Genomic DNA, 27,762 nt, shown 5'->3' with positions numbered 1-27,762 from the left:
TAGTACAGTAGTACTCAGATAGGATATTATATAGGTACAAAATAAAAGAATATATTTGAAAATGTTTATTGTTACGTAAAATAAATATCATTCTAATGTAATAAATAGCATATCACAATAGGTAATTATTTTATAATTATACCTTTTAATTATTTAATAATATTCATAAATAGGAAATGTGAATTATATACAAAATGCTGTTACAATGATCATAGTCTACTTTCAAATTGTTCGTATTTTTCGGGTTTATAAGCTTCATTAACTTCTCCAGTTAACTGTTTCTTGTGCTTAAAAACTTTATTATCCATTTTGGAACGTCCGGCGAAGTGTTCAGTTATCTCGAAGAGTGTTTTTCCTTCGGTTTCCGGTAGTACGAAATGGAGAACGATGGCACCAACAATGCCAACGGCTCCATAAAACCAGAATGTCCCTGGAATGGTTATGGCACTTACCATGCTCAAAAATGTTTTATTGGCTGCGAAACCGAAGAAATAACTGACAGCTCCGGAGAAACCTGAGGCAGTGGATCTAATGTCCGGAGAATAAACTTCCCCTATTAACATCCACGGAAGTAATCTTATACCTATGTGGCAAAAGAATGCTACTCCTATGAGCAAAGTGATTGGAATCCATGTTTGTGTTTTAAGGTTCCTCACTAGGTCACTTTCGAAGGTTTCAGTGACATTTGTTGGTGTTTGAGTGTCCAGATATTTTACATCTATTAAGAAAGCATAGGTAGCCACTGTCAGGAAGGCTACTCCAGTGCCAACGAGTGATAATAGGTTCAATTTTCGTTTACCGACCTTGTGAATCAAGAACACACTTACTAAACACCCTGCCAATTGAGCAACTCCCAAAAATATCGTTGCATAATATTTGTCTATAGGTGAATTTAACGTGGCGAATATTTTAACGGCGTACGTTTGTAGAGTCGACATCCCGGTGAAATATCCCAAGAAAAATGTAAAACTCACAACGGAAAATGGCCATAGAAATTTTTTCTGAGAAAACAACTTTATGGCTTCCAGTTTCGTTAGTTTATTGTCGGCGTCGTTGCTCTCTTTTAAATGATCGTGGAGCTCTTGAAATTCATCGTTAATTTCGTCGACTTTCTTCCATCCTCGTAACCAAGCTATGCTCTTTTGTGCTTCCTCCAGTCTTCCTTTGGATATTAACCAGGTGGGACTTTCCGGTACAAAGAAGCATAAAATGAAAGACATGACAGGCACGGTACAACTGATCAAGGCAACGTTTCTCCAATTGAAGAACGTTCCTAGTAAAAATTGAATTAGAGCACCGGAAATTACCGAAACCGTACTAGTCGAAGCTAAGATCCCTCTGAGCCTGGGTGTGGTAATTTCAGCTACATACGTCAAAACCTGTGGATATTAACGACTGTTTAATGATTATTGAAGAACTAATTTATGATATTTAATGTGTTACCACTTTATACATATAATTCGGTTAGTTGACACTTATTTGAGGACTCGCGTACATTATTTAGTCTAATCATCAACATTTACATCCAGCTTCATTCATTGTTAATAAAGGCTAAGCATTTAAGTGGAGTGTTTTTTTAATATTTATTAAAATTATGTTCATATATACAAATTTATTTTTAAATATACACAAAGTTTATTAAATATATGTTTAATTAGTCTACATTTGTAAAACCTATCTTACAATTAGAACAACTAAAACGTTGAAACGTAGTATTTACAAGATTATCTACTTTCCTACAGTGGTAGAAAAAGTATGGAATATTTTTAAAAATTGGATTTGGACGAGTAAATTTATTTTACTTAGGTCATATGGTGGTTGAACATGGTGGTGGAAGCATTATGGTTTGGAGATATTTTTCTCGATTCAAAGTTGGTCAAGGAGAAAGTAAAATTGTATATTTGTAAAAAGTAAATAAATATTCGGTACATTTTTCCACCACTGTATCTTTATGGATTCTTCATTATATTCACACATATTTTTCAAAGAACCTATTTAAAATTTACTTTCAGTGTTTTTACTGTTTGTTTCATCTGGCTCAAATGCCTGATTTTGAATGCCACTCAACCCCGAATGTCGTTTTCTAGAAACCTTATTTCCCAATTTCCCTCGTCCCGCGAAATGTTCGGTTATTTGGTGTAACGTTTTGCCCTCCGTCTCCGGAAGTAGGAAGTACAGAAGAATCGCCCCGACGAAGCTCACAGCACCGTACGTCCAAAACGTACCGGGAAGAGTGAACCCCGAGATCATCGACAAGAACACTTTGTTGGCGAGAAAACCGAAAATGTATCCTATTCCGCCGGACAAACCGGAAGCGAAGGCTCTGGTTTCGTTCGAGTAAACCTCCCCCGTTAAAATCCACGGGAGGATTTTGATGCCGAGGTACGAGGCGAAGGAGGAAATGATTAAGAACACGAGGGGAGTCCAGTGGAATTCTGATGTTTTTGTTGTTGTATTTGTGGCGTCCAGATAACGAATGTCGACGACATACGCGTACGTTGCCACAATTACGAAGCAAATGCCGCAAACTATGAGAGAAATTAGATTGATTACACGTTTTCCTAAATAATTTACCAACGTCACACAAGCTATGCAGCCTAACAATTCGACCGCTCCCAGAATAATTGTGCAGTAGTATTTGTTGATCGGCGCCTTTAAAGTGGCAAATATGGTTATTGCGTACGTTTGCAAGGTGGTTATCCCGTTGAAATGTCCCAAGAAAAACATCAGGGACACAAGAAAATAGGGCCAAAGGAAATTCTTTTTCGTGAACAACTTTATGGTCTCTTTTTTCGAATTTGATGGAGCTTTCGTAGCTTTACCAGTCAAAACACTGTTCTTATCTAATTGTTTACAAAGTTGTTGAAACTCAGGTTCTATTTGATCCACAGTGGTCCAACCTCTAAGCCAAGCCATGCTTTCTTTCGCCTCCTTAAATCGGTTTTTTGAAATCAGCCAAATCGGCGTTTCCGGCACAAAAATTAAGAGTACAAAAGAAAGCACGGGTACAAAGCAGTTGATTAGGGCTACAGTACGGAAAGGAAAGAAAGTACCTAGAAGAAATTGAAAGAGAGATCCTAAAATTACAGCCATAGTGCTGGTAGACGATAACATTCCCCTTAAATGCGGTTGTGTTATCTCTGCTACGTATGTAAGCACCTACAAAGAAGGATAAAGTAATTAACGTGTTAAAATTATAGCTTCCAATAAAATGTTACGTCAAACATTTATTGACTATAAATATTTATTAATCCAAAAAGAACACAAAAGCCAATAGGAAATAGATTAACTTGAAAGAAATTTTATGGTGTGTTACGAAGCTAATTAATAAGCAGGTTTGGACTTACAGGTGCTTCGAGTAAACCTCCGGACAGACCAGTCAAGGCTAAGGCAAGGAACACTTGCCATACGTCGGTGGAAAAATGGAAAAGCAACCACGCAGTTAGGAACGGTATGTTCACCAACTGCATGGCCCGTTTCCTGCCAATGGGTTGAGTGGCTGCGCCAGAAAAGAAACATCCAACGGGTACGCAAATTAAATTGATCGAACCTGAAACAATATTTACAGTCACTCAAATGTTAGTAAGTATTGAATAATACGGAATATAATGTAGCTTTCTTGCCTTAAATTCAAATGAATCAATTTTTAATAAGGCTTTATTTTTAATCAATAATATTTTCAGTGACAAAGAAATAGCAACACCAAAATACCCCCATTACTACCCTTGAGAAACTATGCTCTTCTGGTATTTGGCTGGTCATTTCACTCAAAATTGCAAAAAAGTTTAATATTAAATTATTTAGAAGTGAACAAGTTACAATAACCTTAAAATGACTTTGGCACTCCTTCGAGATACATAATGGGCTGACAAATGACAATCAAATATCGACATACAACTTATGTTAAAATAAATTAGAAGTCACCAAAGGCAATGACCCTTCCGATTATTTATTGTAATTGATAATTCATTCCAATAAACTTATTTACCATATATTAAACAGAATTATTAAATTGCATTAATGCGTATATTTACACATAATTAATACATATTTGTGTCATTTGTGAAATACCAGAGTTAATTTTCTCTGAACATATTTACACAGCATATAAGATAAGCAAAATAAAAATCCTTTTGTGGTAAAGACCTAAATTTATGTAAAATCTATTCATATACATAAGGGTTGGGTCACGGAATAAATTTTACCTATCCACGATATTGCTTCCGGACCCAAAGAAATTTTCTCGTTCTCGTCACTTCCTTGCAAACTGGGTATGAGGATTGTTGGGAATCCAAGTGTCATACCGAATCCCAGAAGCAACACATTTTTCACTGCGACCGCCAAAACTTGTGGTAAGGCTTCTTTTAAGGAAGAACCCTCTGGATTGTTCGGTATGGCAGGTAACTTGTTATCGCTGAAACAAAACATTTATTCAACATTATCTTCCCAGAATATAAACTACTTTATTATTGTGTAATCCAGTATAATGGTTTTATTAATAACATAACAAACCAGTTTTTTCTCTTTCTAAGACGATTAGTTATTAATATTAATTAATGTAATGTTTACTTAAAGTACAACTTAGATACTAAAGTGAAAAGAATTTGATAATAATATAGTTATTAGAGCTAAACTCTTATATTTTATAAATGTTTGAAAATAACACACATATTAGTTTTCCTCAATAATTAGGGAAAATTGATGTGTTTCACATAATTTCCATTAAATTTACGCTACAGGTGCCACATTATTACAAAATTATATATTTTTTGTCAATTTTCTGATAATTAAGGTAGTTAGTACTTTAAATCCAAGGATAAAATAATTTTAATTTTGCAACTTTAAGATAAAACACATCAGACACACGCTTGGCTTTTTAAATTGTTACACATGCTGTGCCACTAAATTATCTTTTTATAATACCACATACTCTAATTTTGAATACGTCTTATGCAATTAAATAATAATAGAACATATGTATGTATAAAAGATATATGCCAATTGGAAAATAGCCGGTAATTCCAGTGACCTTGTTTCTAAGACCTTTCATTCCGGGAACTACTTCGCATACTTCTTCTTTAACGTTATCTTGATTATTAGTCAAGGTTTAGATTTTCGTAAATACACCACAAATATAATACACAATAAAAATTTTCATGTTATATTATATAATTTCTAAAATTATTCATGTATAAGCAGTTTTTTAAGAATCATTTTTGTTTAAACAAATTTAGTATGTAAATTAAGTTTCTTGTTATAGACTAAAGAGAATGGGAATTTCCTTTTTACCTTTATATTATTTTAAGACTAATAAACTATATGTTTAAGTTAGTCATTGTAAATGACCCAACCATATGCAAAATTATATATTGCAAAATTGCCATTGAAATGTATAGTAGTAATAATTTCTCAGATGCTTTGAGTGGAATATTAATGTTATTAGCAAAACTTATTACATAATATATGTGATTTATATACTTACTTACAAAGAAATTGCAACACCAAGAAGGGAGTCTAAGACTTATTTATGGCTTTCAGAGACTGATTTTCGACAACTAGATCTTTGGTTGATGAGGGGTTAGGAGAACAAGGGCATGTTGTAAGTATCCGAACTGTTTACCGTCGTATAAGATCAATTGACTTTAACATTATCGGCCCCATCGTGTCCTACCTTTGACCGCTAAGCATCGAAGGCAACGACTACTCTGGTGTAGAGAATGACAACATTGGAATGTGGAATGGGATCAACTCGTCTTATCTGATGATTCTGATTCTGCTTGGGTAGACATGTCGGGCGAAAATGAGCTAGCTCAACCTCAGTTTGAGTTGGAGCGACAATTGGCATTATGGTATGAGATGCTATTGCTTATGGAAGTAAGTCGTCTTTAGCATTTATTAAAAGCAACATGACAGCGCAACGATATGTTCAGGAAGTAGTGGAGCCGTATGTTCTGTATGTTCTTCTTTACCTTAATCGGCTCAAGGATCCCATGTTACCAGTAAATCTAATGCCATGGCCAGCCAGATCCACCGACCTTTCATCCATCCATAGTTAGAATATGATGGGTGAAGATTAGGAAATGTACCCCAGCCCCCACGAACTTTGGCAGTTCTAAGACATGAATTACAGGTAACTTGGAATACTATACCTCAAGAGGAAATAGTCCACCTCTTTAAATCAATGCGAGACTTGTTGAGGAGTGTTGGAGGGGGACAAACACTTTTTTAACAACATTATTAAAATGATCTAAAATCTTGTTTTACCAGAGCAATATTAAATTTGAATACCCTCTTCTTCGTGTTCCAATATCCCTGTTAGTGAGTATATTTATATATGAAATTTAACGTAAAATTATTATTTTTAATTTTCCTATAAAAAATTTGTCACTGATTAAGTCTGGTAGTTTTTATCACTGCAATAAAAATTATTAATAATGAATAGTATTTTTTAAAATGTATACTTATCACAGTCTGTAAATTTAAGTAATGTGGTATTGTTAATACCTGTTTAAATAATTTGCTCAAGTTACTTAAGAAAAGATAATTATATGTATTTTTTAAGTATTTTAAATAATCTTATACAAAAATAATATTTGCTATTAATCATATAGTGGTTACCATAATTGTAGCAACTTTTTTGTAGTAATAATGTTTACTGATTTTTCTGTTTTTATTGATTTTAATATGCAACTTGTCAATCAAATTTTATTCTTTAAAAATGACATATTTTTTTTTATTTTTTAACGGACTAAATTATAGCAACTTTATGGTCTTTCATTGCTCTTTGTGAATCTAACTATTTACTAGTGGTCCTTTGCTTATTATAATGACTTAACCATTAGTCGAAGTGAAAGTGAAAAAATGTAATTCATCGTTACCGAGATCAAGGGGAACAAGATGTGGCTATAAAAATCTTTTTATAGGGACATCTTCTTCACTTCTTATTTAAAAAATTAAATAAAAAAGTGAATATAAAAATTATAAAACAAAAGAGGATATTCATCATTAAAAATCCCTTTGAAAATTAAATTTGATATATTTCTATCCACCTCAATTCAGTAAAATATATGTAACATTTTGTAGTATATGAATTAATAGTAGTTTTAATAATATTGCACGCAAGAATAGTAAATTAATATTATTTTAACAGTTCACATTAAATAAAAGAGTTATGGCTAAAATATTTACTATTTTAAAAAGTTACTATGATAATGACCACTACTGTACGTGTTTTAAAAATCCCCGCTGTACATTTATTTAATAACTTAAGCAGGTAAACTATATATTTTAACAAGTAAACAAAATAATTATGGTATATAAAATTAACAATTTTGCTAAAGTATGCTAAAAATTCCCCAATTGAGGATTAATCAAAATTTAATATATTAATTAATATAGAAAAAATAGTTAAGAAATTTATTAAATATTAAAAAATTAATTTCAAGCCTTAATATACAATAGGTAATAAAATTGGCAATGAATTATTTTTTAATTGTTATCGATAATTTTTTGTTACTCATCATTGTCATTCACCTGTTAAATTGTAATAATATTATTGGAATTCTGAAGGTCGACTATGTAAATGTGAAAAGTTAATTTCAATTTGGAGTTCCACTGTAGAAAGTCAAAGTCAGATTTTTATATATTTTTTTTAGAACAGATTTCAATCGAGGCACAAACAACAATATCATTTGTTGTAGCAAACCGATTCGAGACGGCAAAAACATAAAAAAATTCCAAAAATACTTAATTTTTTCTAAACAAAAGCCCATAAATGGGTAGATAAAAATTTTATATTTATTGTCTGCAAGTAGATAAGTTTGCACAGTGTGCCAATGTTATGAATGCGAACGAAAACAATGGGATTAGTAAAGGATTTCGATTGTATTTTCGCAAAAATTAATGACACATTTTTTTATAAGCTTGTGATTTTAGTTGCATTAACAATTGAAAATATTTTATTGATATGTAAATTGCGTGCTTTCTAAAAACGAAGCGAAATTTCTAACTAAACACTGTCGAATCATATCAGCAACCTTGTGCGGAATAATTGAATGAAATTACAACGGATTTTGGTTAATCATTCGATCAATAGAAACTCAAATTAACAGAAAATTTGTTACATCGACTCAAGGATTGTTGATGAAATTGACTGTCGTCGGTGTTTGTTTAAACAACTTTTTTTTTGTAGAAAGTTATTTCGTGAGACCTCCGATTAATGACTTACAAATTGTTCCTGAAACATCTTAAATATATATAAGTTATTACAACCATCTAATATGCATTAGCGAGGATTGTGAACTCATTAATGTTTATAACTGTGTTTTAATTTAGTAAATTTCTGTTTATGGTTTTAAGAGTACACTTAAATTATTATAAATGCAACATGCTTCTAAAATTAGTGGTCAAAATTTGGGAGCAGGCTCAATAATAGAGAAAATCAATTTCCTTTCTAAAGTTTGTCCTGAGGAAAATACAACCAAACAAATTTAATTTTAAAAAATTGTTGATGGTTTTAAGAATACACTTAAATTATCAAAAATACATCATGCTTTTAAAATTAGTGGTCAAAATATATTTTTTTATCTTTAATAAAATTGACGATTATTATAATTAGAATATTTCGAATTTTATAATATTTACTTATCTATGAGTTATAAAATTTAGAAGTAAAATAGAATTTTTTATTAAATTCTTCAAACTTTGACCCCCAATATCTTCTAAACAGTAATAGTTATGAAAAAATTGTAAGATACCTTTTTTGTGGAGTATTCAATTTGCTACAAAAATATAAATAGAAATTTTCTGTACGATCAAGTAGTACTGAGATATGGATTTTGAAGTATGGGACTGAAAAGGAAATGGAAAACTGTGATGAGGAGGACCTTACTATTATATTAAAATTAAGAGCTCTTCTTTGGAGAGCATTTTTTAAAGGTGTCTAGGAACTAAATTTTTTATTGTCGGAAGTTAAAAAAAATAGTCGATTTTTTCGGTCCACCCTAATAAAAATAATATGTTACTTTTAATTTAATTTAATTTTAAATTTGAAGTAGCAAAAATAAATGCATTAAACGCATAAATTAGTTTATTTAAATGTGACGACATTACATAATCCCCTTAATTATATTCTGGTAAGAGAAAGTATTGTTTCCTCTTATGAAATCACCCGATCAATAACTAGCCAAAATATTACTTATGAATTTAATATCTTTGCAACAAATTATATAACACATAAATGTATTTTTGGATATTTATTGTAAAATCTCAAAGGCATTGCTAAACACATCAGTATTTAACCTTAATTAAACGACATAAAATTGCAGATATATTGAAGGCTGTGCATTTTATGATCACGTACTTGATCTGCAGACTGAAGGTTTCAATCTGTTGATAAAAAATTGAGGTAGTAATTAAAAGGAATATTGTACATTTTATTATTCCACCCTTAACATATTTAAGGTGCGCATCCACCAATATTCAAAAAGGAAATAGACTTACCTTTTGACCACCATGTTTGCCACAGTCACTTAAAAAAAAACCGAGTCTTGTAGAAAACTCCGCGTGAGGAATTGACGAAGAACCAACAGTTTACTGGTGTGTAAAAACCAATACAAATTCCAGTATCAATTTCAATGACATAGCTTGATAAACGTTGTTTACCAATTCGATTCTGGTTTGGATTATTCCGCAAGAAGAGGATCTGTTGTAGTATCGTACAATGTGTGGAGTTCAAGATGCCATCATTGAAAAAACGCAATCAACCTTTTGCGAATGTCGCACCGCGCTTAACTGTCGCTTTGAATGTACGAGTTGATGGTCAATGGTATATCCCTACCACAGGATTTCACCTAGCCAGAGGATTATTATTGTTATATTCAGATTTTAATCGCACATCGACGCATTTGTTTTGTAAACAAACCACGGGAATTTCACCATGTTTTCGCCCTTATTAATGTCACTCTTTTATGATTTCTTGTCAATGTTTGTTTGTTTTTTTATGCTTTTTGGAATCACACGTGAATTGTCTGATTAATTATTTACTTGTTTATTAATTTTGTTAGTTTAATTACTGTTTATTTGACTTTACTCATTTCATACTTTTTGATAAAAAGTTTTTTGTTTATATTTGGTCAATGTTATCATATTTTATTCAATAGATATAACTATAATTAAGTTGAAATGGAAACTTATAAAACATTTAAAATTTTCTCCTAATTATTGTACAGGTTTGTTCCCTCTATACTGACGTAGTGTAATTATTATCCTCATGCGTATACATTAAAATTTTATTTTACTATAAAAATATTATAATTAACTTATTATTACCTTTGAAAAATTAGCAATTATTAATTTTACACTTTAATTTACTCCAAATACAATGAGTGGGTTTATTAATTTTAGAGTAATTGCATATTTATTACGTTGAACTAAATTTATACTTTTTCAGAATGGCACAAGCGGAATGATTAAAACCAATTGTTTAATTATTGTGAGCAATAATATTGAATGCTTCAGGTTTCTGTGTCACGTGTGGAATAATAGAGTAATTGTTTGAATTAAAGTGGAAAATCATTTTATAGTTCACTTAACGCTGGTAAGGTCGTTAAAATTATTAGCAGGAAAGTTGAGATATGTGTATTGTCGAAGTATTACGTTACTTTCATACAATTCATAGGCAAGATCTAGTTAAACTGACAAGAGAGATTTACAAGTGCCATTATGAGAGAAATTATAATTCTGTCCAGCAAACATCTGTTCGGGAAATTCATTTTTTGAAAAACAGGATATTCAACTTATATGTACTGTATATGTGTTAATTTGTTAAAATTATGTACATTGACGTGTCAATTAAAATTGGTTTTTGTGGTTTATTTAATTTGGGTTTTTTGATTTTATAACTACTTAACTTAAACTTTTTTTAATATATAATTAGTATTCTTATTTGATTGTAAAATTAACAGTATTAATCATAATATATTCTTAATGGTTTTACCAGTTATAACTATTTAGTGCATGTTTAAAACTACTATTTCCCATTTTAACCAATTCGTTTCATTTATATTGTTCAAAAGCGAATATAATATATGTGTTATTAGTTCAGTCTAAACCAAAATGTCCAGATTTTATTTATGTTTTTAACAAATCCAATTCAAATGTAATAATATTAATAATATTAATAATATTAATAATATTAATAATATTAATGATATTAATATTATTAATTATATTAATAATATTAATAATAATAATAATCATAATAATAAGAATAGTAAATTGTTGATTTTATTTAAATAATAATTTGATGGTATTACAAGCAAAAATATATTTTTATAGATACTAGTAATCCAGATTAGTATGTTAGTTTATCAAATTATATATAGGCAACTAAGATTACACTGGTGTTCCTTCTTGCAGAGTTTCAGGTTTTTTCAGGTCCAATAAATGACTGAAACTTAATATGTTCTTCGTTACTAACAATAAAAAATAATTATACATCATTAATAAATATTATAATTATTAAATGATAAGTGTAAAAAGTAATAAGAAAAAAGAATATTCGAATCAATAATCTGATATAATTGGTGGTTCACCTGATCTCGTTTTTCCAAATGGAGCATAAAAATATATGAACGACATTCTCCAACAAATTATTTTTCCATTTGCTGATGCTTCTGTGACAAATTGGGTAACCAACGAAGGAATTGAGGTTTCACCATCGCCTGCCCAATCATGAGACTTAAGTCAGCTAGACCATATATGGAACATGTTTTAAAAAAAGAATTTCATATTCAAATGAACAATATTCACAACGCCTTTAGATTAAAAGAGCTTTAGCATACAGAATCGACTCAAATACCTCAGAACGACTAATATGTGAATTAAGTTTAATTAGAGAAATGTATAATATTAAATTTCATATTCTATTTATGTAAAGGTCTGAAACAAAATTCAAAAGTTTAAACATTTCCCATTATGCAAATATAATTAAATATTTATTTATTTATATTTTTAATAAATTTAACCTTTAAATATTTCTTGACAATTTTATTAAATTATAGTTTATAATTAGATGGTGAGTATTATTTTGTAATTATTACAAATATTCTTATAATTAACTCTGGATGTTAGAGTATTTAGTTAATCTATTTTTTTACGGATAAATATTTTTAAATTGGTAGTTTGTACCAAGCCACAAAAGAATTTTTCCATAAAACATAAAATTCTCCTTGCTGGAATTAAAATGTTCAGCTATATCATTATAAAAAAGGTCGCAGTACATAGGAAATAATTAAACCCCTACTTAATAATATGTACTGAAATGGTAAATTATAGTGCGTCGTATTTACATTTAATAAATCCACCCTCACACTTCATCAACATGTCGAGCGAAGAGCACTTCAATTTTCGGGAGATCGTCTCCCTAAACATCAAGGCGTTGCATATTTTCGGCTATTTCAGGCCCGACACCGACTCGAAACTTCAAAGAATGTTGTACGAAATTTATTCGATTTTCGCCGTCGGTTTGCTGTTATTCGTGCTCACCCTAAGCGAAGTTGCAAACATGTACGTCATTTTCGGCGACTTCGAACAGATGATCGCCGACTCTTTTCTGAGTATGTCGCACTGGATACACTACGTCAAGTTGTACGTTCTTCGTGGACGTGGCGATGTGATCTGGAAGTTGATACACGACATCGAAAGACGGGAGTATCTGCCCAAAAGCCCCACTCAGTTGCGGATACTCGAAACGAATGTCAGGAACTCCAAAATTATCTTCAAGACTTTCTTTTCTATGTGCATTATGTGTGGCATTTGTTTTACTTTGATTCCGTTTCTTGGAGCCGGACCGGGGGACGTGGGCAAAAAGAAATTGCCTTATGGTGGATGGTATCCAGAGTCTTATTTTGTGGCCTCTTACATTTATCAGATTTTTGCTTCTCCTCTAACTGGATTGGGAAACATAAGTATTGATACTTTTATTACCAGTATGATAATGGTAGCATCAAGTCAACTGGAGATGCTTAATGACTCAGTTAAGAACCTAAAACAATTTGCCATGGAGAAAGCTGCTAAAAATGGTAGGAATTTGGAAGAAGAAATGAATTTATGTTTGATAGAATGCGTCAAACAGCATCAGTATATTTTAGAGTAAGTAGATGCTCCAAATACCAACTCAAGTGGCCAACTCTATTTTGGGTTGATAACCCAAAATAACCCTTTAACTCTCTTCTGCTAATGATTAAGTGATTCCAAACCTGAGATTACAAAAGACATGAAACCCAGGGAATAATAATCCAATTTTTAAAAATATTCTATATTTTTTTCCAACTCTGTATGCCATACATTAATTGGATTTAATGCTTTTTAGTTACACCAAGACATTAAATAAAGTTTTTACCGAATGCATATTTGGACAATTTCTATTTAGTGTCATTATAATTTGTTTCACCCTCTTCAAAATTGCTTTGGTAAGTATTATTATCATTACTAAATTTAATGATGAATTTACTTAATTAATTTTCAGGTCCCCATTACAGATGTCCAATTCTTGACCCTAATTTTATATTTAATGTGCATGTTACTGGAAATATTCTTGTGGTGTTATTATGGCAATGAAATTATAATACACGTTAGTACGACGTTCATATTTAATATCATATTTTTCTACTTGAATTTACTTTTTAGAGCAACGAATTAACGAATTCTGCATATTTTACCCATTGGGCTGGTTGCTCAAAAAGATTTGGCAAGAATCTCGTTTATTTCATGACACGATCTCAACTCACACTGAAAATGTTTGCCGGCGGGTTTTTCACACTCTCGCTGCAAACTTTTGTGACTGTAAGTATAATTATCATAATTAGAGTGGATGGCAAAGTGCATAAGATATTTTTAGATCTTGAGGAGCTCTTGGTCTTATTTTGCCGTGCTTAACCACATGAACATCGTTAAAGAAGAGATGGGACCTTTAATGTAAATTTATACGTTTAAGATTACGAAATTATTATCTACATAACACGAATAAGCAATTTAATTATATTTATATATACGTATAATAATTATTAATAGAATATATTAAGTAGTATTAAATTTTTATTGTGTTATAAATTTTTCTATAATTTATGAACTATGAATTTACTTGATAACATATATTAAGGACAAATTTCTACATTTTTAATCTTCTTTTAAAAAGAAAAATAACTGAATACTTGAATGTTTTAGTACTTCTAATCTTCAGGAAATAATGTTAAATACTTCACTCTTTTTTTCAGTATTTGTTAAAGTAGGGTATTTACAAGTACCACAACCAAGATGTTATGTAGAAGTTCTAAGTTGATTCCAAAATAATAAATTTATATATGTTTACGACTTAGTAAAAAATACTAAAAGACGATTATCAAATATTTCACTTCTTTTTTTGATATTTATAAAATCGAGGACTTACAAGATCTAAGTAGATAACAAAATAATTAATATATTTATTAATATTAATTTCTACTCTTCATTTCTCAATGGAAATAATTAAAAAAGTATTTTGATTTTATGTTCCATTTTATTATGAAAATTTTTATTTTTAATTACCTCTAATATATCATAAAAAATATTACATCGTTTATTTAGGAAGTAAATTCATGTTTCATTTCATTGTTTAGTTTTAGATTCGATAATTCACAAATAATTTATTTTCGACGTTGAAGGATCGTAATTAATAAATTATGGCTTATCTAATTATGAAAAGATTTTTTCTAATTTTTATATTTTTACTCTTCAGACAAAAAGAAAAATAAATATTGAATAATCTGTTCCTATTTATTATGAATATTTTGATATTTTAGTGAATATAACAGATCTTAAAAAGTATTAAAGCTGTTTTTCAAGAACGAATATAAAATATTTCACTTATTTTTTGATACTTATAGAACTGGGACTCACAGACACAAAAGAAAAATGATTAAAAAACTATCCTCAATTTATGTTCCTTTTTATTATGATAATTTTTAATTTTACTTATGTCTAATCATAAAAAATATTACATCGTGAATTTAGGAAACAAATTCAAATGTTTCACTTCTTTGTTTAGAATAGGGTCGGAGATTCACAAGTGGTTTAAGTGAAAAGATTTTTTTTAATTTTTATATTTTTACTCTTCTGTCAAAAAAAAAAAAAACGAATAATAAATAATCTTCATTGTTTGTTTCTATTTATTATAAATATTTTGATATTCTAATGGATCTAACAAATCTTAAAAACTATTACAGCTGTTATTCAAAGACGATTATCAAATATTTCACTTTTCTTTTTGGTATTTGTAGAATCGGAGATTCACAGGTGGATGTTATGTGGAAGTTTTAAGATAATCAAATAATAAATCATTTACTAAATATTAATTTCTACTGTTTACTTCTCAATTGAAAAGAAAAATAATTAAAATATTATCCTCATTTTATGTCTCTTTTTATTATGTATATTTTTATTTTTAGTTAACTTTAATAGATCATAAAATTATTACATCGTGTATTCAAGAAATAAATTTAAATGTTTTATACCTTTTTACAGTATAGAGTCAGGGATTCACAAATAGTTTAAGTTCGATGTTATAGAATAATAAATAATTTGTTAATAATTATAAATTATATTTTTTACTCTTCTAATAAATAATCTTCATCGTTTGTTTCTATTTATTATGAATATTTCACTGGATCTAATAGTCCCTATTACATTATTATTACAATTACTATTACAGATTCAAGGACGATTATCAATTATTTCACTTCTTTCTTTGGTACTTTGGTAGAATTGGGGATTCACAAGTGGTACAAGCAAGATGTAAGGTGGAAGTTTTAAGTTGGTAACAACATACTAAATAATTTATTAATAAATTTTACTATTTAAAAAGAAAAATGATTAGAAAATGATATTTTTACGTTTTACATATCTCTGACAGATCATTAAAAATTTTACAGCATTTATTTAGGAAGAGGTAATAAAAAACAAATGTTTATTCAGGAAAAAATTTTATATAACTTAGTTTCTAATGTAATAAACCCGAACAATTATAGATATAAATATCTTAGTTTCTTTTTTTTTGATATCGAAGAAGTCCGTGACTCAGAAAAGATACAAATCCGATGTTGTTTGGACAAAACTGACCTGCTATCACTGAATATAATTCATGCACATAAACGTTACACCAGAAACAACCAGAAACGCCGTTATCTATTTAGGCGTGCTGTCGAGCCAGTTACCCAGGTGTATTTCGACAAACGTTCCCGTAGTAGAACTTGGTCAGCTGGTCTCCTCTTGATTTCCAACTCGAACGAACAATCAATGAGTCAAACTCGTGGCTCGTGTAAATGTTGAAAGTACGTAATCCCCTCTACCTTATTCAAGATATATGTTGTAAACATTGGATCTTTTTGTTAAACAAAGTTCAGGCACGTCGCGACGAAGTGCTCCGGTAAACAGAATTGAGAAAATGTTGCGGGTTTTCGCGTGGTTCGGGTTGCTGCACGTTTTAATTGTGGTCGGTGGTCAGGAGCCGCCAGAGGTGGAGATCAAAAATGGTAAGATGAGGGGCAAGTACATGACCACCAGAGGGGGCAGGAAATTTAGCGCCTTTACCGGTATACCGTTCGCCAAACCGCCTCTGGGCGAATTAAGATTTCAGGTTAGTGATCTATCAAGTTTGTCTTAATTATTTATATCCTATTATGAAGACTGATAGTTGAAGAAAATTGATTGTTTTCATGTTCTTTTAAGCTGTGAAATACAGTTTAGTTTATTATAAAGATTATAAAATATGTTTAAACATACCAAATACATATTGATATTCGCCAAACCGCCTCTGGGCGAATTAAGATTTCAGGTTAGTGATCTATGAAGTTTATCTTAATTATTTATATTCTATTATTAAATTCTTGTTTTCAAGTTCGTTTAAGATGTGAGATAGATTTTATTTTAGTGTATAAATTATGACTGACTATATATTTATAATAATACTACTCTGATTTTTTTCATGTTTGAAACAACAATATTGAATACTTTTAAAATCAATATATTCTGTAGTATATACAAAGTAGTTAAGAATAATAGTTTAATGCAGAAGCATAAAATAATTTTAACTTAATATGCTTAAACAAATTTATAGAAGAGTAAATTAAAAAGAAAATTTTAAATATTTTTACTAAATGTATCAATACTTTATAATAAAATAATAATAAATGTACATAATAGAAAGTGAAATTTAATCAACTTAATTAACAATTAATTTCAAAATAAATCTTTTTTAATTAACCTCATAAGTAACAAAAAAAATAATAAAAATTAATTAATTATGAAATATTTTAAACTGTTTCACAATAACCTTATAAATAACTTAATTAATTATGTATAAAATCATATCATCAATTAAATGCACTTGAATTACATTTTTATAAAGCACGTTCGTGTAATATTTTCCATATTTTCCTAATTAATTAACAATATAACTTCAAATTAAATCTGTTTTAATTAATTCCATAAATGATATATTATCAAAAAAATAATAAAAATTAATTACTTACGAAATATTTTTAATCTGTTTCACAGTAATGTTATAAATGATTTAATTAATTACATATAAAACTATAAATAATATCGACCCTGGCAATTTTAAATTAAATGCACTTGATCACATTTTTTATAAAGCACATAGTATAGTATTTTCCATATTTTCTCTGTTTAATTAACAATATAATTTCAAATTAAATCTGCTTTAAGTAATTCCATGTATAATAAATTAACAAAAAAATAATCAAAATTAATTACTTATGAAATATTTTAAAGTGTTTCACAATAATATTATAAATAATTATGAATAAACTCATAACTCAATAATGTTATAAATAACCTTATTAATTAGGTGTAAAACCGTAACATCGACCCTGGCCACTTTAAATTAAATGCACTTGAATGTTTTTATAAAGCCCATTCCAATATAGTATTTTACACATTTTTCCTAATTTAATCAACAATTTAATTTCCAGTTGAATCTGTTTTAATTAATTCCATATATAATGAATTTACAAAAAATAATAAAAATTATTTACTTACGAAATATTTTAAACTGTTTCACAATAGTGTTAATAATAACTTAATTAATTATGTATAAAACCATAACGTCGACCCTGGCCATTTTAAATTAAATGCACTTGAATTACATTTTTATACAACCCATTCTAGTGTAGGTAGCATTTTCTATATTTTTTCTATTTAATCAATAATATAATTACAATTTAAATCTGTTTTAATTAATTCCTCATATAATGAATTAACAAAAAAATAATAAAAATTAATTACTTATGAAATATTTTAAACTGTTTCACAATAATGTTAATTATAACTTAATTAATTATGTATAAATTCATCACATCGACTCTGGCCTTTTTAAATTAAATGCACTTGAATTACTTTTTATACAGCCCATTCTAGTGTTGCATTTTCCATATTTTTTCTATTTAATTATAGTGAATTAACAAAAAAAAAAACCTAATTACTTATGAAATATTTTTAGTTGTTTCACAATGAATCAGTTTATTAATTAGGTGTAAAACCATAACATCGACCCTGGTCATTTTAAATTAAATGCACTCGAATTACACTTTTTACAAAGCCCATTCTAGCATAGTATTTTCCACACTTTCTCTAATTTGATAGTTACAGGTAACCTTCAAGTTATTTATATTCATCTCTTTTCATCCGTACTAAATTGTATGTGGAAGAGTTTCATAAAAAAATTGAATGGTAACTCAATTTAAATATTTATTTATTTTAATCTCAAGGTTAGATAATTTTAATAGCAACACAATAATATAAAGCACTTTATTAGATTTAAAGTAATTTAAATAACTTTTTTTTAATTAGAAAAGTATGTAAATATTGTTAACATTATTATTGAAATACTTTACAATATATTTTTGTTCTCAAATTGGATAAAAATAATTGTTTTATTTTGTTTAAAAGCACCAAAATAATATAAAACATTATATTAGATGTCAATTAATTTAAGTCACTTTATAAATTATTAAAGTATGTAAATATTGTTAACATTATTATTCAGCCTCTTGCTGTCGAATTACATAAAAAATATTTTTCTTTTTTTGTTGAAAATAGATTATTATTATTAGTATTTTGTTTAGAACAACATCGATTAATTTTAATGCATATTTTTTAGAATAAAGTAAATATTAAATTTTTTATTATATTTAGTGTAACATTAAATTCTTTTATTACTTAATAATATAAAAACTAATTTCAGCCACTATTAATTATTATTAAAAAACTTTTTTTAATTTTTAACAATAAACTAAATAACATATTTAATATTTTAGCATATTAAGTGTAATATTAAATCCTTTTTTTAGTTAATATATTTAAATTTTTTATTTAGGGTAATATTTTAATAGAAATAGTACAATAATATGCAGAAATTTATTAGATATTAACTAATTTAAATCGATATTAATTAGTAAAATATGAAAATACTGTTATTAACATTATTATTGAAAGATTTTACAATACTTTTTTACATTAAACTTGATAAAAAGCATTTGTTTTTATTATTTTTTGCTAAAGAGATTGTTAATAGTATATTATGACTTAATTTTATATGTATTTATTAATTTTTGACAATAAAGAAAATATTTAACATTTTAATATATATATATATATATATATATATATATATATATATATATATTTAAATTTTTCATTTAGATTAACATAATCATCTTGATATTTTATTGCTATAACGAAATCAAATGAATATATAACAACCTGCATAAAATAAAATGTAGGATTTGGCAATAGAATGTTCTGACCATTATTATGTGCCAGTTTGTTGGTATTTCACACAAGTTGTAAAAAAGATCATTCATGCAATTACATGCAATCGTTATTCAATCTAACATTCTGTGACAAAATACAGTTGTTCACCTTGAGTAAAACGCAAATTTTAATTAAAAAATCCCTTAAACATTTTCGCATTGTTGATGAAATAATTTGCAACATATCAACATCCTATAACTGTCCTTGTTACTTCATTTCACAAACTGATACACATTTCAAGTGACATTTCTTGTGTTAATTTAGCCACCGGTTCCTGCAGAACCATGGGAGGGAGTGTTGGACACGACCGTTATCCACGGTATCTGTCCGCAAAGGGACATTTACCGAAGATCCACCGAAATCGAAGGCGAGGAGGACTGTCTGTACTTAAACGTTTACACCCCACAGGTAAAAAATGTGAAATTCGAATGATTCGTCAGCCCCCCAAGTTAAAACTTTATGAAGGGCCTCGGACCACGTCGCAGTTTATTTGAATGTCAATTAGTTGAAAAGTGCATTTTTCAGCTGCCAAGTTACGGAAGTGACCCTCTCCCCGTCATGATCTTTTTCCACGGCGGCGGCTGGCTGTGCGGCGGCGGTAATTCCCTCTGGTACGGGCCTGACATATTGCTCGATAGAGACGTCGTCCTGGTAGTCACCAATTACAGATTAGGTAATCGAATTATTACCGACTTCTCGGCTCGTTATTCGGAATGCGGGGCCGAAGTGGATTACACTTAAGCAACCGTTGATAGTTTGGGCAAATTTACTTGAACCACTCGCATTGATTGAAGTTCACTTTTATAAATTGGGATTTTTTTTACTTTTTCATTCATTATGTACAAAACGTTTTTTAGGTTTAATTAGTTTGTTCTGAAGTAAATATCGATAATTGTTTTTTTCCTATATTTTTGTAACTTTTTATTAATTTGGTATGTATTATCTTAAAATACATACCTACAATTCAGTGTAACAGACTTTTCATAAGATACAGATATATTCAGAGGGTTCTCCTCTTTTTCTCGTTCTATTTTTTACGCCACTGCGTGTTTTTTTCAAACTATTAAGCTCTTTTATTCTTTTCACAAATGAGAATAAAAAGGTTACTCTTGATTAATTTTGATATAAACACAGTCAAAGTGTCTATAAAACACCTAAATATTTTTAAATTATTTTAATAAAACCATAAAAACTAATGTGAAAATATAATAATTAATAAGAAAAGTGTTCTTTACTAATTAAATAAAAAAATATATTGTAAACTGATGTACAATTCCTTCAAAAATTAAAATAATAACACCCACCAAATATCAAAATAAAAATTCTTGGGAATTATAAGTATTTTTGATTATTTTTGATAATTGAAAAAAACTCTCGAAAACGGCGTTAAAATTCTGATTAAATGCAACCAAAATATTTTATATTTTATTTGAGATAATTACACTATTTTTTCTCCGATTCATTTTGTACTTAAATACTAAATTTTTACTTAAAATAAATTTTAAACAAAATAAATGCCAAATGGGACTGATCTGAGAAATAGGATACTTCTAAAAAATATATATTTGTTAAATAATTCATACATAACCTTAAACAAAATTGTTAATATTTCGTTGAGTACTCTTTGTTCGTTATAACCACCACAATGGTGAGACAAATATTTAATGTAATATAGGTTGAAGTTTTTTAGTGTATCTGGGATCCAAACTTTTATTAGGGGAGGATGATGAATGTATTTTTTATCGTCTATTCTATTAAATATGAATTCATCACTTCAAAGGATCCTTCGCCAAAATTCTAATTAATACATTTTTGTGCAAATTTTTGAGATCAAAGTTTTGTTCATTCAGTTGACGTCTTATTGTATTTTCAATTGAGTGTGTTGTTCCACTTTTTGAAAACATGATAAATTTTTAGTGAAATCACCAATATTTAGTCCTTGATGTTTCATATTAATTATTATTTTTCTCTTCTTTAGAGAGCACGTCTCACTAAAAGTAAATTTATTCAATAAAATAGTAAAAATTCTACTGAGAATAAATTTTAATTAGTTGTATTGTCAAATACATACACAAAACGTAAATACTTTTGAATGTACTATTTTTTTGGCCAACTCAATCAGACTAATATAAGCGTTTACGACGTTTGTCGTTGTAACAAAAAAACTCATATATATATGGAATATTGAAATATATTTTTTATACTGACTGGACAAAATTTAAATTAAAGCTTTTTGTTAAATATCTTATAAAATGTTGGATTTAAAATTATATGCGATTTCTCTGACCACCACAGTCTATATAATCTAAAATAATCAAGGATACCTTTTTTATAAATTATCTAAGGAATATGAAAAATTTTAAAAAATATTTAGTCTTGTAGAAAATAGAACGAGAAAAAGTGGACAACTCTCAGAATGTATCATTTTTGAAAAAGTTTGATACATTGGAATAAAATACGATTTAACCCAAGCAGATTAGTATTTGTTCATTATTGAACGTTGTCTATCTGTTCCCAAATTTGAGCACCTATTTGACACCTTGTATGAAAAATATTAAAAGTCAAAGGTCGATTCAAAAACCAATTTATTCAAGTAGTAGATATTTGGAAAATCTTGTATATCTGTGGTATTTAGGTCCATAATGTTATTTTAATTTATTCGCATTCATTATTGATAATTAATGAAACACTTCAACAGTATATTTTTTTTAATTATTTTAATATCATTTTAATAGAATTCTTGTATACAATTACAACCAGTGGTATATAGATAGAAGACATGCAAATGCAAAACTAATGATCCATGATTTTATAATACTACACTACACTTTTTATTGATTACAAGCTTAACGCAACTTGCTTTGTTATTAAAATAATTGACAGGTGCATAAAAAGTTTAAATACCATTGAAATCAGTTATTACACAACGTCTTTCATTGCCAATATTTTAAAATTAATTGCCTTCAATTAAAATCATATCTTAAAACCACCAGTCGAGTGAAATCATCATGTGTTATTTTTAGGTGCACTTGGTTTCTTGTCCACCGGTGACGACGTTGTTCCAGGAAATAACGGCCTGAAAGACCAGAATCTGGCAATAAAATGGGTTAAAGAAAATATTAATATGTTCGGTGGAAATCCCAATAGCATTACACTGTTTGGAGAATCGGCCGGAGGTGCTAGTGTTCAATATCACATGGTCTCCCCAATGAGCAGAGGTACTTTAAACGTCGCATACAAATTAGAAATGAATTTTCTGTTTGCTTTGTGCCCCCCATTTTCAAACTGAAATTAAACATTGCGTTGAATATGCATTGAAATGAAAATTTTATTATCGAAAACCAAAAAAAATCACAACGAGTTTGTTCAGGAATGTACATATCAAAACAACTCAAGTGAAAATAATAAAAACCAATTGCAATTAACCGTAAAAACGACAATATGCATACGCATAACTGACGCAATAAATGAAGTGTGAGGCAGAAGTCATTGTAAATTATTCCACCATTTATCTAGCACTTAAGAATTTTCCCTTGTCCACACCTAACATTCACAAATTAATTTACAAATTAATTAGGATTATGTTGTAGATTTGATTTCTGGAGGCATAGCTCAAAGCGGCACGTCTTTGTGTATTTGGGCCCACGCACCAGAGGGCGAAGGCCCAAAGAACGCCAAAAAGCTGGGGGAAGCCTTAGGTTGCCCCACTGACTGCAACCAAAAGATGGTGGAGTGCCTCCGAAAAATTGATGTCAATAAAATAATTGAACAAGACACAGTTTTTATGGTACTTCACAACTACTAATGTTAATTAACTTCCTAATAACTGCTGCTGTTTTCAGGAATGGGACTTGGATCCCATGATCCCGTTCAAGCCTGTAGTTGAACACAAACACGAGGGAGCCTTCCTCACTGAACACCCAATTGACACAATTAAAAAAGGAAAACAAGCCAATGTTCCATTAGTTGTAGGACTCAATACTGAAGACGGTGCTTTAAGAGCTGCTGGTACAAAGTTAAAAATCATTTTACTGTATAATTTATTAACAGTACGTTTGAAGGTATTTTTGGAAACCCTCATTTAATCGACGAGATTAACAAGGATTTCGATAGAGTGATTCCAATCTCCCTTATGTACGATAAGACTGCCAAAGACATTAAACAAATCACCAAAAGGATTAAGCATTTCTATTTCCACGACATGGATATAACAAACTCAAGCAAAAGGGAATTAGTGCATGTACTCATCATAAATTAGATCTTTTTAAAACTCAAATAAATATCGTCCATATTTTAGATGTACACTGATGGTTGGTTTTTAAATTGTGCTGATGAAGCTGTCCGACTTCACAAAAAATATTCTAAACAACCAGTATATTATTATTTGTTTGGACACCGTGGTACATCCAGTTTTACTAAAATTTTTGGAGATCCCACTCACGATTATGGTATAAATGGGTTATCCATGGGTATTTCCTAATTTCTTAATAAATACTTTTTAGGTGTTTGTCACGCTGATGATTTGCAATATCTTTTCCCCGTCGGCGATGGGTTGTTCCCTGAGCATCCTCCAGACGAAGATGACAAAAAGGTTGCTGAAATTATGAGTAATCTTTGGGTCAACTTTGCTAAAACAGGGTAAGAACGTGCATCAAATAATTTACAAATTTGACAAACTGTTTTTCAGTAATCCTACTCCACAAAAAGATAACGTGATATCGGAAATATGGGAACCTGTACAGACAGATGACATGGAATATTATTTAATAGATGCAGAATGGCAGGGGATGAAAGAAGGTCTTTTAATAGAAAGAGCGAAATTCTGGAGATCGCTCAACAGCAACCCAAGAAAGCAATTAGCAAAAGATGAATTGTAGATAATACGTTAGGTTTATATAAAATTTAGGTTTTAATATTCGTATAAATTTACATATAATTTAATGATTAATTTTTATATTAATCTATCACAAAAGTTATAGAACTTTTAGTTTCCTTTCTGTCTTGTTTACTCAACTTTCTTTGCGATTCCGATTGTACATCCGCCAAATTTGTTGACCCCTCATCGTCTTCTTCAAGTTTAGGTACTTTTCCAACCATTACGACAGCACTGTAATTCCCAGGACCGGGGTCGCAAAAAATTGGTTGCCCTAATGGAGTAGTCCATCTTGTATATAAGATTTCATTACATTTCTGGAAGATTATTCATTTATATTTTTCAAGAGGAGATTGAATTTATTACATACGATCATATCATATCGTGCTGCCAATTTTTGAATGTAACTGTTATCGAATATACCCATAACCACCTTCATGTTTAATGTTCGGGCAACTTCAAATCCAGTTTCAAACAATCTATTACCCACAACTGCAAAAGAACGATTAAAATAAAATAATTTGTGATTATACCATACCTGTCTTTCTATAATTAGGCATTATATACACCATGTAATACTCTAGATAGGTATCACAATTGAATTGACTATAAATATCCACACTTCTGTTCAATGCTTCCATGTATTTGTTGATCTTCACCTGTCCTTCACCTTTAACTGGCTGAACTCGATTGAATATCCTTGTATACTGTGCTTTAGCCACTTCCCTGATTATTATGAACCCTGCTATTTTTACACCTTTTTCCTCACCAGTTTTCTTTCCCCTTTCCATCTCTTTGGCGTCTGAGTATGTACTGTCTATATTCTTGGAGTCTGCATCTATATTTTCTGCTTCATCTTCATCTTCACTATCTGGATTATCATTCTCTACATCTTCAGCTTCCGTTTCTTCTGTTTCAACATCTTCGTTGGGGATGTCATTTTCAATTTCTGCTTCGGATACACCTGACTTTCTTGTGTTATAATAATATAATGTTGTGAGCTAATTAATACTTACTTTCATCAATTGCAATGATTGACTTTCTGTCTCTTAAATTATAATGCACCAAATACAAATATGACTCCAATGAATCAGGTTCGTTTTTTATGTTCGCATTTCTGGGAAGCACTTCATTTGGAATATAAGAATCCTGCAACATTTACGTTAGATGTGGCAGGGAAATTGAGAAAATTCGTACCTTAATTACGTCGATAACTTTGCCATATAAGTCTGGAGCCAAGTCTTGGATTTTAATACCATCGGGCCACGTTCCCCAAACGATAGGGGAGTGGATTCTGTCCTGAACAGCTTTACGCTTCCTTTCGATGGCGTCGATCTCATCTTGTTGTTGGTGTGATCTTATCTCCTCTAATCGGGCCCTATAACTCATACTTATCAAAAACAAATACTAATCAAATTGACAACATGAAAAATAAATTTTCTTCTTCTTCTTGCTTTTAAATAAATTAAACTAGTTTGTTTGTTTTAGATATATTTATTTTTTCTTTTTGCCCTTCTTTTCCTTTTTCCCTTTCTTTCCTTTCTTCCCTTTCTTTCCTTTCTTTTTCCCGTCATCGGGTTTTTTAAGTGGCTCAGGTATGGGTTCGGGTGGTACTTTACCAGCCATGTACGAAAACATGTCACCTTTACGAATTAAGCCGCTTTCAAGTCCTTCTATTTTGCAAAACTCTAATTCGTTTACTACCTACAAAACATACGTTGTAAAAAATGATAGGAATAGTACCAGGGTTGTTTACTTCCATCTGAACCCTTTGTGCCACGTTCTTTAGGCCTACATGGTCACTAAAATGTATTACGACCGGAATTTGATACATCCGAGCAACATCAATGGCCACATCGAACAGATTCATACCTAAACCTACACTCAAATCTATAAAGTAGTCAATTTTAATTATTTGCGTGGTACCCATTTTTCTATACTCAGGGAGGACGCACAACAAATAGTATCTGAGTACTTGATCACAGTGGAATATATCAAAAACGTCAATTCCTTTTTGCAATTTGTTTGCAATCTCCGTCATTTGAATGTAACTTTTTCCTTCAACAAGGGATGCCCTACTAATCGCCCTGCCATATTCGAATAATGTAACTTTTCTTAACACCAAGACACCAGCAATTTTATTATGGTTCCCTTAGGGAAGGTGGCGATGTAAATCTTTGTTTGGGGGTTACATTAACGAACTTACTTTCATCAAGTGCAATTATCGATTTGAAATCCCACAAGTTGTTATAAATGTGATTTGAGTAGGTGCACACAGAACTTTCATCATCAATGATGTTGAAAAGTTTGCACAAATAGTCATTAGGCATGTAATATTTCTGAAATAATAAATTATTTTATTGAATTGAATTGAACGTTTAGTTGTTTTTCGTACTTGAATTAATTGGATAATTTTGTCAAAAAATATGTCAGTTAAGTCCTGAATTTTTAGGCCGATGCCCAATCGTCTCCAAATTATTGGGGAAAACATATTCACGTTGAATTTAGGCACGAAAAATTTCTTTACATCTCTCCAGTTATGGCACAACTGACATATTGTCATTCGTAAATCAAAAAGTACAGAATTTAATGACATCATTATCGGAGTTCTCACAAAAAAATATAAAGAACATGTGCTCACTATTCTCCCAGATACTGGTCTATTATTTACAAAATGGTGTCGTTTGTGTTTGCTCATTTCAGAAAACAGTACAGACAAGTTGAACTTTGTTCAGCTTCAGGGGGGTGTCACTTCAGGAAAAGCGTCCCCGCTTTGACGAGGGTTGCTGGTGCCTTTTTGTCACGGCTTTTTGCCGGCAAAATGAGAAATGATACTTTGGGTATTTCGTGTATTAAATTTATCAGTAAGGGTTTTAATAAAAAAATTCAAATCCACTGTCCGCTATCTAGTTTGGTATTTGAAAAATGCGGCACACTCTATCTCATTTCAAATCTAAATAAAAAAAAAATATCGGAGCAATTTAATTTTAGACAGAAGTCAAATAATTCATACGTTTATT

At 29.7% G+C, this 27,762-nt stretch overlaps 5 protein-coding genes across 8 annotated transcripts; 2 read left to right on the top strand and 3 right to left on the bottom strand.

The window, feature by feature from the left end:
* Positions 1 to 50: 50 nt before the first annotated feature.
* LOC109596166 (facilitated trehalose transporter Tret1) lies at positions 51 to 9,885 on the bottom strand. Of its 3 annotated transcripts, XM_049966484.1 has the most exons (5): positions 9,664 to 9,885; positions 9,502 to 9,594; positions 4,206 to 4,414; positions 3,348 to 3,550; positions 51 to 1,379 (listed from the first exon to the last, which is right to left on the bottom strand). In XM_049966484.1, the coding sequence occupies exons 2-5, from the start codon at positions 9,513 to 9,515 to the stop codon at positions 210 to 212; spliced, it is 1,596 nt and encodes a 531-aa protein (XP_049822441.1). In that variant the 5' UTR covers positions 9,516 to 9,594; positions 9,664 to 9,885; the 3' UTR covers positions 51 to 209. The 3 variants fall into 3 exon arrangements, with proteins under 3 accessions (XP_049822441.1, XP_019867220.1, XP_019867221.1); XM_020011661.2 differs by having other exon boundaries at positions 9,502 to 9,885; XM_020011662.2 differs by lacking the exon at positions 51 to 1,379 and adding an exon at positions 1,593 to 3,159 and having other exon boundaries at positions 9,502 to 9,870.
* A 2,497-nt stretch (positions 9,886 to 12,382) lies between these two features.
* On the top strand, positions 12,383 to 13,981 carry LOC109607971 (odorant receptor 94b-like). The gene is made up of 5 exons (XM_020024424.2): positions 12,383 to 13,152; positions 13,373 to 13,472; positions 13,529 to 13,633; positions 13,690 to 13,845; positions 13,901 to 13,981. Exons 1-5 carry the CDS (start codon positions 12,383 to 12,385, stop codon positions 13,979 to 13,981), a joined length of 1,212 nt encoding a protein of 403 aa, XP_019879983.2.
* A 2,239-nt stretch (positions 13,982 to 16,220) lies between these two features.
* Positions 16,221 to 24,810, top strand: LOC109596150 (venom carboxylesterase-6-like). Its single transcript, XM_020011643.2, has 11 exons — positions 16,221 to 16,367; positions 16,435 to 16,672; positions 20,134 to 20,277; positions 20,395 to 20,542; positions 22,893 to 23,087; positions 23,460 to 23,656; positions 23,712 to 23,877; positions 23,931 to 24,109; positions 24,167 to 24,317; positions 24,372 to 24,507; positions 24,557 to 24,810. The coding sequence occupies exons 2-11, from the start codon at positions 16,481 to 16,483 to the stop codon at positions 24,744 to 24,746; spliced, it is 1,698 nt and encodes a 565-aa protein (XP_019867202.2). The 5' UTR covers positions 16,221 to 16,367; positions 16,435 to 16,480; the 3' UTR covers positions 24,747 to 24,810.
* LOC109596152 (uncharacterized) lies at positions 24,785 to 26,131 on the bottom strand. The gene is made up of 5 exons (XM_020011644.2): positions 25,940 to 26,131; positions 25,759 to 25,891; positions 25,281 to 25,706; positions 25,113 to 25,234; positions 24,785 to 25,059 (listed from the first exon to the last, which is right to left on the bottom strand). Exons 1-5 carry the CDS (start codon positions 26,129 to 26,131, stop codon positions 24,826 to 24,828), a joined length of 1,107 nt encoding a protein of 368 aa, XP_019867203.2. The 3' UTR covers positions 24,785 to 24,825.
* Positions 26,132 to 26,226: 95 nt separating this feature from the next.
* Positions 26,227 to 27,294, bottom strand: LOC126265387 (uncharacterized). 2 transcript variants are annotated; one of them, XM_049966672.1, is made up of 5 exons: positions 27,138 to 27,290; positions 26,949 to 27,081; positions 26,669 to 26,893; positions 26,499 to 26,620; positions 26,227 to 26,446 (listed from the first exon to the last, which is right to left on the bottom strand). In XM_049966672.1, exons 1-5 carry the CDS (start codon positions 27,231 to 27,233, stop codon positions 26,237 to 26,239), a joined length of 786 nt encoding a protein of 261 aa, XP_049822629.1. In that variant the 5' UTR covers positions 27,234 to 27,290; the 3' UTR covers positions 26,227 to 26,236. The 2 variants fall into 2 exon arrangements, with proteins under 2 accessions (XP_049822629.1, XP_049822628.1); XM_049966671.1 differs by having other exon boundaries at positions 26,499 to 26,893; positions 27,138 to 27,294.
* Positions 27,295 to 27,762: the final 468 nt, after the last annotated feature.

The sequence above is a fragment of the Aethina tumida genome, chromosome 4 (assembly GCF_024364675.1).
Source record: "Aethina tumida isolate Nest 87 chromosome 4, icAetTumi1.1, whole genome shotgun sequence".
Classification (NCBI taxonomy): Eukaryota; Metazoa; Arthropoda; class Insecta; order Coleoptera; family Nitidulidae; genus Aethina; species Aethina tumida.
This window is presented reverse-complemented; position numbering and strand designations above follow the sequence as displayed.